The sequence below is a fragment of the Trematomus bernacchii genome, unplaced genomic scaffold, assembly GCF_902827165.1.
Source record: "Trematomus bernacchii unplaced genomic scaffold, fTreBer1.1, whole genome shotgun sequence".
Taxonomy (NCBI): Eukaryota; Metazoa; Chordata; class Actinopteri; order Perciformes; family Nototheniidae; genus Trematomus; species Trematomus bernacchii.
This window is the reverse complement of record NW_022987469.1, coordinates 2,778,382-2,790,968: the sequence shown is the minus strand read 5'-3', so window position 1 is coordinate 2,790,968 and position 12,587 is coordinate 2,778,382. Positions and strand designations below refer to the sequence as shown.

Below are 12,587 nucleotides of genomic sequence, written 5' to 3'. Positions count from 1 at the left end.
CAGCCATAACCTCTGCCGCACTGAAGGGGGCGCACGTGAGCCCACAGGTTCTTGTTGCTACTGTAATTCTACGCAGAGACGGTAGACGCAAACAACAAACTAGACTTTTGAAACTACAGGAAGATAAGGAGGACTTTTACAAAAAAGTAAACGAGATTGTTGTCCAGAAGGATAGCATGGACTTCATCTTCAAGTCAAGGTAAGACCACATTTGTAATGAACATGGGATCTTACTAAGAAAGAACAATCCAATATTTAGATTTTGGGTATCCTTTTGTTGAACAGTCTGTTTAAAATGAATCGAAGCATCAGACTAAAAAAGCTTTTGAAAATAACCGAATATTTCGATTAAGGTCAAAATATAATATTTGTCAATTTGACTCAGTGAGTCAGTGCCTCACCAGCCATGAACCTCACCGCACGTCACTGCATACTACCATTAGGGGAGCGCTGGCTCAAAAGTAACACTTTTTAGACAAAAGTCATTTTAAAAGAAAACTTTACAGATATAAACTTTTTTCCTTGTTGTCGTCAACTCACATGTGTTTTGTGTCAATAACAGAAGTTGCACATTGATACTTTTAAACCCGGCAGTGGGACCGATAGTAACACAATGGTATTATTATTATTACTTATGCTATTCTTGTGTTAATAAAATAATTCTAAAAAGGTTGTTGTAAATATGTTAATAAAAGCATATTATGTAGTTTATCTCAGTCTGACTTTGTTCATTGACATATTAATATAAAGTATGATTGTACTGCTCTTCTCACACAAGTGTCTTTGAGAGATGACACAAAAACATCTCACTGGGTCAACCCGACCCCCCTCAGTCGTTATTACCCTCTTTCTTGGACTATTCTATTACAAGTATATGACTTACATAATGTTTTTCATTAAGTGCTGACATGCACAGTGTGACCACATTAACTACGGGGCGAAGCAACACTAAAGAGGAGCAAAGAAACAACAATGGTAGCAGCCCTGATCCCCACAGTTCGACTGACTCGCTTCTATACCCTTTGAAGCAATGCACTTCTTTAAAACCTGTTTCTGGTGTAACTTCTCAACCCTGTGATGTAACCACATAATATGTTGCAGTTCTACTTGGTGTTGCATGCTGAACCTGCAGACAAAGTTCTGTGTGTTACAGTTCTGTGTGCTCGGAGGAAATCACCTTGTTATTATTGTCCCGGTCTTCCTCCTACGATATCCCCTATTGACAGGTCCCATTAAATAGAGAATATAACTGGCCTACGTGTGTGTGCAGTATGTCCCACATGGCGGTGTGTGTGTGTGTGTGTGTGAGAGCAGCACCTCTGTGACGGCTCACTGGGGACCGCTGCAGCCTGGCTCATGGCTCTGATCCACTGCTCCTGGTCCTCATGGCTGTCTGCGCTGAAGTAGTAGGTCCTGGTCCCAGCGTGCCCCGCCTGCATGCAAAACACAACTGGATCCTTTAGCTCCCCTTCCTCACCGTCCTCCCTCTCACACCTCACCTGCGGGGGGAGACAAACAAAGGAAAGGTGAGTTAGTGGGCACAACATCAGGCTCCTCATCATACTCAGCGTCCCCATCAGCACCAACTTCACGACCGCATGCATAGAAGAAGCATTACCGATCAAACACTTTATTTGTGAACATCCTAGTGAGTACAACCTAATCGTTAACTGCATAAGGAATAGTGTGAGCATTACAGCTGCACAATTAATCAAAATTGTATTTAAAATTGCGATATGGACTAGTGCAATATTTAAGTCACCAGAAGCACAATATTTAAAATGTCTTTAAATATGATAAAAGTATCAAACAAAACATAATGATCCTCTTAAAAACACTCAAACAAAAACGAAACATACTACCAATATAAATACATTGCTTCTAAAATCGTTCTGTGTCAGAATACTTAAATCTGTATTTTTTTAAATGTCTTTTTCCTTCTAATTTGTTATTATTTACATTGCTTTTAAAATCGTTCTGTGTGACACGAAAAAAATGGCGAAATCGTGTTGGTGAACACGATTCAATAGATTAATTTCGTGACTATAACACGAAATGCCGTGAGACTGTGTTGCCCCAGCAGAGTGGATTTAAAAGCAGCAGCAAGCGGAGGAATCACTAATAAATGTGAGTATTGGGTTTTAACTTACTTTAAATTAAACGTCACACACGTCAAACCCAAGGGGCATTAAAACGTACATTTTCATTAAATAATACGGATACATACGTGACGTTAGTGACGCTAACTAGCTAGCTGGACGTACTGCACTGTTGTTTACACTTATTTTCAATTCAATTCAGAAGTTTACTAAAGTCATACAGAGATCTTGGCTCTGTTATAGATAAGTTATACTTTATATTACATAAATAGACCAAAGTGAAAACATTTAGACCGGTATAGCCTACAGTACGGTGGGATTTATAAAATGCTACCCTGACATGTAGCTGCTGTTTGCTTTATTTATTTCTCTGACATGTTGCAATGTTTTACTGTTTATTAAACTTTGGGACAACATTACAACCTTTTTATTCAGCTCATGATGCTTTGAGGTAGGGCTAAATAAAAGAGCCTATTTTAAATATTTCCACCAGATTTAAAAGTAAAGTTTCTGGATCCTTTTCAGCTGAGTTAGCTTGTAAGCTAATTTGCTAGCAGGCTGCTGGAGCAGCGCAACCGAACAGCGCGTAACACGTGACGTAAATACGAAGCGCTCCGTAGGCTAGACCGTCTCATTTCGTAGGCCGCTCGGTCCAGCCTACGCGGTCTACGTGGGCTGGGTCCTCTGTGGACCGCGTAGGCTGCGTACTCCGAAGGGTGCAGCCCCTGAATTGAGACACGGCCAATAAGACAATCACAGAGAGTCTCTTTGAAAAGCACATTTGACAAGCAGTTGGGTAAACAACCCAAACAGAACCAGACGGGTAGAATGAATCCTCAGGTAGGATATGCAGGACAGGAGACATTAGCATGCTTTCCTTACAGACAGGACAAGGAATATAAAGAAGGGTGATAAAATACGAACACTGTACCTACTGTACTTTCTACCACAACGGGACACAGCGAGGGCCAGCAGAACTCACAGGGACGGACAGATGTGGGAGGGAGAGGACACAATGAAGACAAGTTAAGGGTTTTGGTGTTAAAGGTCACAGGTCGCTGCAGGCTGTCAGGGTCTGATCCTGTGAGGCTGTTCCGTAGTGGCTGTCTCTAGAAGCATACTAACTGAATGAATTGTGTTCCAGGGCTGGCTCCCTTCTAAATGTGATGTGAGGATTAAGACTTTCTGATAAATTATTAAATAGTTTTGGGTAAACTCTTTATTCACAAATTCATGTATTTAAAGGTCCATATTAACGTATGGAAGAATGAACACAAAATAAATACAAAATGCCTTCAATACACGACGAACAAGGAATACTCTTTTTTCATTAAAGGTCACCTATTATGCAAAATTTTTTCATAGACATGTGTCTCTGTGTAAAGAGACTCTGAAAGTTTCAGGAACAAAGATTCTCTTACTTTTTGTCCTGATCCATTTATATAAAAACCTGTCTGAAAATGAGCTGATCAGATTTTGGCCACTTTATGATGTCATAACGATGTTTTTTCTTGTGTAACCATTAGCCAATCAGCAACCAAGGTAACACCCCCCCCCTCCCCACCTTATCAACTGAATCTCCTCCTAGAGCACCATTGAGTTCTTTTTAACCAAATGTCTCTCAGAGGGGCGTGGGGAGGGGCTCCTTATTTTCATCTAAAGTAACAGACAAAGAATCAGCACTTTGGAAACAGGGCTGAAACAGAGGGGATTATGGGATGCTGCAATGATATGTTTGGTGTTTCAGAAAAACACTTATGAGACATGTTTTTTGAGACCTATAATATATTGATGAAAAACAGTATAATAGGGGACCTTTAAAGGACTTATAGAGCAGACCCTTCCTCTTTGGTAAAGAGATAATTAACTGTGTAAATATTATTTTAGTTTGATGTTGCTGTATCAACACCATTTGACGTTTCTCCCTTCTGAATTGAGCCTTAAAGGTTTGTTTATTAATTGAATGAATAAAATAAAAAATAAAAACATACAAAGTGAATAAGGAGCCTACATACACGTATTACCTTATTGCTCTAACACAACATAAAGAATTCTAATACAAATCACAGATAAACAGGAATAAGAGTAGCTAATGACATGTAATGTAGCCCAATGATACCACAAGAGGGCAGCACAAGCAAAGCAGTGGGAGGGAGATAAACTGATGTAGTGATACAAGATCCCTGGGGGGGGGTTTCATAATGATGGATCATCAGGTGGATCATTTTTATTTCATCTCTTTCTAATACAGTGCTTGCAAATACTTAAACATGATATATAAACCTGTAATTTTAATCAGCTATTTAACAATAAACCTTATTTCTATTAAAACCAAAATGTTTAAAGATTATATATTTTGTGTGTGCCAGTGGTAACGTGAACAATGCTCCAAGTGTGAGACAGATCGGTCCATCTGTCCATGGATGCTGTGGAAAGCAGTAATGAATGAAGGCATGTGTGTGTGTGTGTGTGTGTGTGTGTGTGTGTGTGTGTGTGTGTGTGTGTGTGTGTGTGTGTGTGTGTGTGTGTGTGTGTGTGTGTGTGTGTGTGTGTGGGTGTTTCTGACAAGGAGGAGGAACAACACTGCCACAACATAGCAAGAGGAAATGATATCACTGATAAACAGGAGTCACTTCCTTCCACGGTGGAGCACTCTGAGGCCCCGCCTCCAGCAGTGACACGAGGTGATTCAATTGGTTGAAATGACTGTATAGTACAAGGCAGCAGTAACCTAGCAACAGAGGTGGGGCTATGGGATAGTGTGTGTGTGTGTGTGTGTGTGTGTGTGTGTGTGTGTGTGTGTGTGTGTGTGTGTGTGTGTGTGTGTGTGTGTGTGTGTGTTGTACAGCCTTTTTCCTTTGTTCATTCAGGTAGTCAAATGGAGAAGGACGGATGAAGGAGAGATCTCTTACACTTCTATTTTTTCAAATTACACAAATAAAATGAATACGATGATTACTTTTATTTTATTATCTTTTGGAAAAAACGAAGGAAAGATAGAAAAAAGCACAAGCAATGAAGTATAAGAAAAAAAATAAGAAAGGAAATAACATGAGAAAAAAAAACAAAAAAAAGAGCGATAAAGTGAGGGAAGGAAACCAGAAGGCACAAACTAAGGATGGAAAGAAATAATAGCAGAAAACAGATGGAAGTAACTAACACCAATAGTAAAGAGTCGATCAATAAATACATTGACAAAAGGAAGAGTGAAAAATAGGGTTAAACAAGGGTGGAAGAAGAGAGGACAGAGGAAGCAGAACCCAAACCAAAAAACAAGAATAGCAACCATGATCAGAAAAAAATAAAAAGAAGAGGAAAGACATAAAGAAAATATAGGAAGTAAAAAGTTAAAAGCAGATATTTATGATATATTTGTAAAGATTTGTAAAATGAAACAATAAAGTCAACCAAATGTATTTCCGTCATATTCAATCAAACTCTGTTAAATCAAAGCCCAACAACTCCCATGATCCCACACACACATGACATCACCAAACTCTATCTGTTGTTATTGATTTGATAGATTGCAGATGGCAGAAAATTACATATCATGTATTATTAACATGCACTAAAACTCTCAAATAAAGGCTGCCCAGTAAACGGCTTCATAACAGGATTAACAGGATTGTGCGTTGATTTGTTTACTGCAAGAGAGCGTCTCCTGTCAATGGAGGATCTTTGCTTTACATTGCTACGGTACTTCTCCGAATGTACATAACCTGCAGCCTACTATATAGTTCACTATATTGACTTTCAGTGTTTCCCCTATATACAAATAGTGGCGGCGCAGCGCCGCTGCTGAAATATGTGCGCCGCTGCTAGGGGGCGCCAGCCAGGTACCCAGCGGTAATTAGAATTTCAAAGTCTCAAAAATGCTACAACTACTGTCACAAACTGGATGAATGTGAAGTATTTTGTTAAAGGAGGATGAAAGCGTAATTAAGGAGGACTATTGGAGTGACTTTGATGGCTATTGGACTCAGGATTAATTCATTTGGATTCCCGCTGTATGAAGAAATTAAAGGACGGCGCAAGTGGAAACAATTCACAAAGGGATTAAACTGTTTCAAACACATGCTCAAAGTAAGCCGGATTTTGCCGATGTGTTTATGTGGATTCAAAAGTCGTAAATAATCTACAAAATGGAGGAGACCGATCTGATCGGAGCAACTGTGACAAATAATCCACTCGAAACCGGCATGGACAATGACTATGTTTAAAAATGCGCTTATCCAGACAAGCCTGGTTTGGACACTTTACGGGCAGAAGAAACATTTCTATTAACACTAGAACCACCAACGGGTACATTTTACCCGCAGCTGTTTTTTGATTGTATGTAACTTTTTTTCAATAAAATATTAAAGTCTCCCAATCCGTGACCTTTCCTGAAAGTGTGTTATGTAGCACCCTCTGTTGTTAAAAATTGTCAATATGAAGTCAGATTGAAAAAATCGCCAAAAACATTGCCATTTATACCTATATCCGCCAGCGGGTAATATTTACCCCGTAGAAAATGCAGCGTAAACATGACGTGTTGCTATAGCAACGCCTTTTGTCTACTGCGGTTCCTTATAGATAGAGAGATATATTGAGAGAGAGAGAGAGAGAGAGAGAGAGAGAGATAGATAGATAGTTATAGATAGTGTAACATCTTGGAGAATACAAGATCTTGGATGACTGAGCTCACGTTGAGGACGTAATGCATGTGTGCAGGTTACGTGCCAGTTAAATAAAGATGGACACTCGGAATGAGAGAAGTAGTCCGCGTCGTCTGTTTATGTAGACAATTATATGTCCATAGAACAGAACATTATAGATAGATCGATAGATAGTTATAGATAGATAGAGAGAGAGATAGAGAGATTTGTACCTAAACAAAACACAAGTCTAACACCAAGCGTTTAAATCAGCACTGGTAGCGATATTTTATACTTCATGCTATCTGCACAAACTATATCATATGAAAAGCTGAGAGTCCACAGATTATATTGGTATAAGTTTCATCCCTGTGCGATCAAAACTCACTGTTCTGTATGATAAATAAAAGAACATTAGACGCGTTCACACCGCAGTACTTTTCCCACTTTAGTTCCGATATAATTCCGAAATGTCGCGTTCACACCAAAAAGAGCCGGAACTAAAATGAGTTCATGAGAACCTTTTTACCCCCTTTTCCGTCCCTGCTAGAGAGCAGGTACTTTGGTGGGAGAAAAAGGTTCCTATGTCTGATTGGCTGGGCGGAATGCAAACCACGCCCCGTAAAACTCCCAAAAAGTTTTGTGAAGCCGCCATTTTATTATCCTCGCATTAGCATTAGCATTAGCCCAGCGCAGAAACACAGAGAGACTAACTTATGGCAACACAAAAGAAAACATGGGAGCGGTGGAGATGAGGAGGTGTCGGCATTCTGGCGATTTACTCGGAAGGCTTCAGTAGAAGCCGCTGGGAGTCCCAGCAGCTTCTACTGAAGCCAGTCCCCAACTCCGGGGACTTCCGGCCGGGGACTTTGGGCGGCAGTATACGCCGTGAAGTTGTTTGCGGCCTGCCAGTAAACCCAAAGCAGAAGAAGAAGAAGTGACGTCAGCGGCTTCATTTGCCTAATCCTCCCCCAGGGACTTATTCTGGTGTGAACGCGATCTGTACTTAGTTCATGAGAACTAAAGAGTTCTGATGAACTAAGTTCTGATGAACCTTTGTGGGAAAAGTACTGCGGTGTGAAAGCGCCTATTGTACCTTGAAAATCAATAGCGGGTACATTTTACCCGTTGGCGGTCTAAATATGATATTTGGCCTCAAATCATCTGAGGCCTGGCGCACCCCTGCAGGTTGGGAACCACTGCCCTAGAGGATGTGACGTCCACCCCCCAATTCAAACATGTTCATACAATACTGAATACATTTGAAGCCATTTTGACGTCTATTACCTATGTCAATAAGTTTCTGTTTTTGTAGTGTATTTGTCTTTTGTAGAGATTTTTAATTTATTCTTTTTATATAAAATCTCGCCTAGGGCAGCAAATTGTCTAGAACCGGCCCTGGTACTAGGCCTCAAGAGCCTTTCTTGTGCTGGCAGACACATAGAAACAAGTTGGCGGGGCGCACTTCGCACGTGCACACACTAAAAAATTCCATGCGCTCCGCGCTCACATTATGCTGGACCCACGTGCCTTAGCACCGCTGCTATGACTACATCCTAGGGGAAACACTGACTTTAGGGTCAAGTATGTCATTTACAACATAATAAACCAACCATTGTGCCAGTGATGGGATCTCTTTCAGAAAATCAGTAACCCAGCCTTGAAATTCTTTTTGGAAACTTTGTAAAATAAATTCCAAATGATAAATCCGTACTTTTTAAAAGCAGTGAGAGTTATTTTGAGGCCTTTACTAGCTATAATTAATGCCTTGGTTTGGTCTGTCAACCAATGAGAAGCTGTGTTCCTGAGCTGTCAACCAATGAGAAGCTGTGTTCCTGAGCTGTCAACCAATGAGAAACTGAGGGTGTTTCTCAATCGTGAGTAAAGCTGCTGCAGAGCCACTATTTCAAGCATACTACGTCATCGAGTGCCGCCGAAGTACTGTTCCAATCTCCAGCATACTTGGAAATCTACCGAGCCCGGCGTACTCCGTTTGGAGAAATATCGAGGCTGCACATGAGTAGACTCCGCGGTCTTAAAATCCCCACAATGCTTTGCGCACGGACCAATTTCCCCAAATCTGTGGCGGAAAATGTAAGGAGGGGCCTATCATATGACGCACACCTGCACACTTGCTAGCCTGTTCCACTCTTTGTTTTCCAAATGTCAGGAAGTATTCTTGACTCGCTTCTGAAGCAAGATGCTCGACAGACATGTGCTACCAAGCAAGCGTACTCGCGATTGAGAAACACCCTGTGTTCCTGACTTGGTCTGCAAATTCAGAGCCTGTGTTTTTTTGCAGCTATAATAATATAATATATAATATATAATAATAATGTGTGATGGAATACCCTGAGATTTTTGTCAAAAATATATAATGAAAACTGTGGTCTATATGACCAGGCTGGCAGAGTGTGTTTAGCCTGGTTCAGTCTAATTCTAAACTCTGTTTGCACCTGGATTACTCCATCCTCTGTTTGGAAGACGATAATGAACACAAGAAGGGAGAGAGCAGCACAAAGGAATGAACCTCTTCTGCTCATAGCCACCTGATAGCTCTGTTCAGGAAGGGTGAGGCTGAGCTCCACAGCACACTTCACATATACACACCCATAGGTGTAACCCTATGACTCTGGCTGTCGAGTCACAAACAACCACACTCACACACCGTAAGTTTAATAATTTACCCTATGATCAGTAGAGGGAATAAGGAACTCAAGTCTTTAAACGTTTTAAAACAATGTTTCTTGGTTTTCTAGACAAACACTCAGAATTATTTAACTAACAGAACCAGGTTTGGGTTCTATTTACAGACTGACTAACAGCACAAGCTTCAGTTGGACAGTGATTTCTCTCATACTGTTTCCTGACGCCGGCCACACCTCCACAGTCAGGTGGTGCAGCTGCAGGTACAACAGGTTTGGACAGCTCTCTGACTGAGCTGGGAGGAAAAGCAACACTACAGAGCAGAGAATGCTGCTGTGGGTGAGGAACTGCAGTTATATACAGACACAGTCTGGATGAAAAAAAAGTTGTACAAAAGATGTAGGGCTGTAAAAAATAAGCAATCGTAATCAACAGTAGTTAGCTATTTAAAAACACTGGCTTTGTGCAGGATGTCCAATGACGCACTAGTGTCAATTCTCTCTGACTAATGAGAATTCTGCAGCGTTAACATCACCTCTGAGGACAACCTCAGCCGAGATGGTACTAAAAAACGTGCACTGGACTTGCCACACTCTTTTTTGGTTATTCATTAAAGAATAACCAAAAAAGAGTGTGGCAAGTCCAGTGCAGTATCAGTCAGTGGTAGGGTGAGCATGGGTAACATTTTGTGCAGGACTGCAAAGCATTTGTATCACTTTCCCGCCTGCTGCAAATCAGACGATGTTGCACATTTGATTGACAGTCACACTTCTAAAACTTGGCTAGAAAGCAAGAGAGTGATATCCCCATTGCCTGTGTCAGATGTCAAACAATCAACACACGTGGTTGCGGTTAAAGGCTAACCGCATGCACTTTTTGGTGGAATACGATGGAAACTGTGACAGAGATGCAGCTACACCAAAGTCTGGAAATGTTTTTATTGATGGGTAAAGCCAGTGGAAGGCGATTCCCACAGAGTTTGTTTTTGACATTTGCCAGAATCTTTCTTCAAGACTCACAAGAAATGTTTGGCTCATAAAGAATAATGGCGATCTATTGATACATTACTTATTAAACCAAAAGAGGATTACTAAACCGATATATATATATATCAGTATAGTCAGACACCAGCGTATCAGAGGCACTGTGGGTCATTTTGAAGCAGCAATTGTCGTGCACATGAGCTGTTGGACAGGAATCAGCAGACAGCTTACAGGAGGCATGCTGGGGCAGGACCACAGAGGCTCCGCCCCACCTCTGAGACACCCTGAGGGAGCTCCTCTACTCCGACGAAAACAAGACGAGTCCACCTCGGAAAACAGTAACACACACACTGCTTTTCACTACGATCTCTTTAGAGCTAGCTATACTGTAGATACCAACACTATGAACTCTCACCGATAGAACTCTCTTCACTGGCATGCTCCCATGGCTCATGATTAGGAAATGACAAAGATGGTTCTTGCAAAAAGATATGAGCTTTGTTAACTTTTGCCACATTGCAACACAACATCAAATAGGGCACTGCATTTACCAATAATATACATGCAAGCGCACAATCATTATGGTGGATTCCTTTGGCACGTGAATGGTATATTTAATTACATTTTTAACTTACAGATGTCAAAATAAACAACAGTTACAGGCGAGGATAGTGAATAACTGAAAATGTGGAATGAAAGTCCAGGAACATGGGAGGAATCCCAAGAAATCCAAATTAAAATGCTTTTTCTGGTGGAAAATTACAATTATGTTGTATCCTGTGCAACTCGCATAGTGTGTGTGAATGTTGGCATGTTGTGTAGAGCCCTTTAAGCAGTGATTAAACATGCTGAAACAAAACTGAAAAGAAAAGAGAGAAACAGAGAAATTATACTCCACTTCCTGAAAAAAATAAAAAGGTTCCACTTAAGCCCTTTCCCACATAGCGTTGAGTTTTTTGTTGTATGACTTTGGGCCAAACAGACAAAGAATCACATCGCTGCACCGCATTGACTTGATCAACCGCTGATACCACTGTGACCTGTAGAGCAGCTGATTTCATCCTCTATTCTTACATTTAGTGCCATTAAAAAGTAATCATGGGACATTGGGAATTTGAATTTTTATTTAATTTATAATTACCCTACATGTTTTATTTTATTTGAAGTAGCGTGTTGAGTGTTTTAAACTAAACAGTGTATTCTGTGACCTGCTGCTTTCTACAAAGACAAACTGTGGACTGTGGGCTTCTCCAGGTTGTAGAGGGAACATCACAACACAGATAATGTGATAACAATGTTCTGCTTAGTCTTTTTAGTGGTAACTTCCCATGCTTATTTTTACAAAGATTCCCTTGGACCTTAAATCAAATCAACCTGGTGGCACTGCAATGTTCACACAGGATGAAAAAGGTTTCATGAAGAAGGTTTAAGTAATGTGGGTTATGAGGGCCACTGCTGTTATTTCTGGCCTGTGGCTGCCTGGGGACCATGGTTTATGACAGGGTTCTCCAGCTCTGTGACCTAGTTTTCACTTCTGAAATGCTCATGATCCCAGCTAAAAGAAGTACACAGAGAAAATGTGTCATTTACTTTTTGGCAGTTCTCTTATTTTAAGATTGTATAGAGTTCTGAATGAATTATTAAGTGTTTCAAACATATACATTGCTATATTTAAAAAATCTATACTTTTCTAAATAGATAAAGACAATCTGAAAGGGACATGAGAAAAATCAGCCCAGATACAAATGCTGCCATCCTGGAGAGACCAAAGCAGGAAGAGAGCACTGCAACTAACAAACAGCCTTATTCAAAAAGAATAGGCAGAAGAAAGAATGACATGAGACCTCTTCCTGCAGCTGACTCAGGACTGCTCACCATCCTCATCCTCCTATACCTCACAGCTGCACATCTCCCACCCACTACTCATCAAACGCCTGGCTGACATTGGGACTGGGGGGGCACTTACATCATATCTCGCTGACAGACAACAATATTTTCAACTCAACAACCACAAGTCAAGATGCTCTGCTGTTTCACAAGGTGTTCCACAGGGATCAGTTCTAGGTCCACTCCTCTCCATCGTCTCCCTCCTTCCCCTTGGCACTGCCCTCCCTCACTATAAGGTCCTCTTCTACTGCTATGCGGCTGACACACAGGTCTACATCTCCACCAAACCCAACATTGTCCAGCCCCCACCTCTCTCACCACCTGCCTCCAGGACA

General features: G+C 40.9%; 1 protein-coding gene across 1 annotated transcript in view; it reads right to left on the bottom strand.

The window, feature by feature from the left end:
- plekha6 (pleckstrin homology domain containing, family A member 6) overlaps nucleotides 1-12,587 on the bottom strand; it is a 102,944-nt gene that overhangs the window by 23,168 nt on the left and 67,189 nt on the right. Inside the window, exon 7 of the mRNA XM_034143686.1 lies at nucleotides 1,318-1,499. Within this exon, the coding sequence (XP_033999577.1) occupies nucleotides 1,318-1,499 (182 nt within the window). The remainder of the gene's footprint in view (nucleotides 1-1,317; nucleotides 1,500-12,587) is intronic.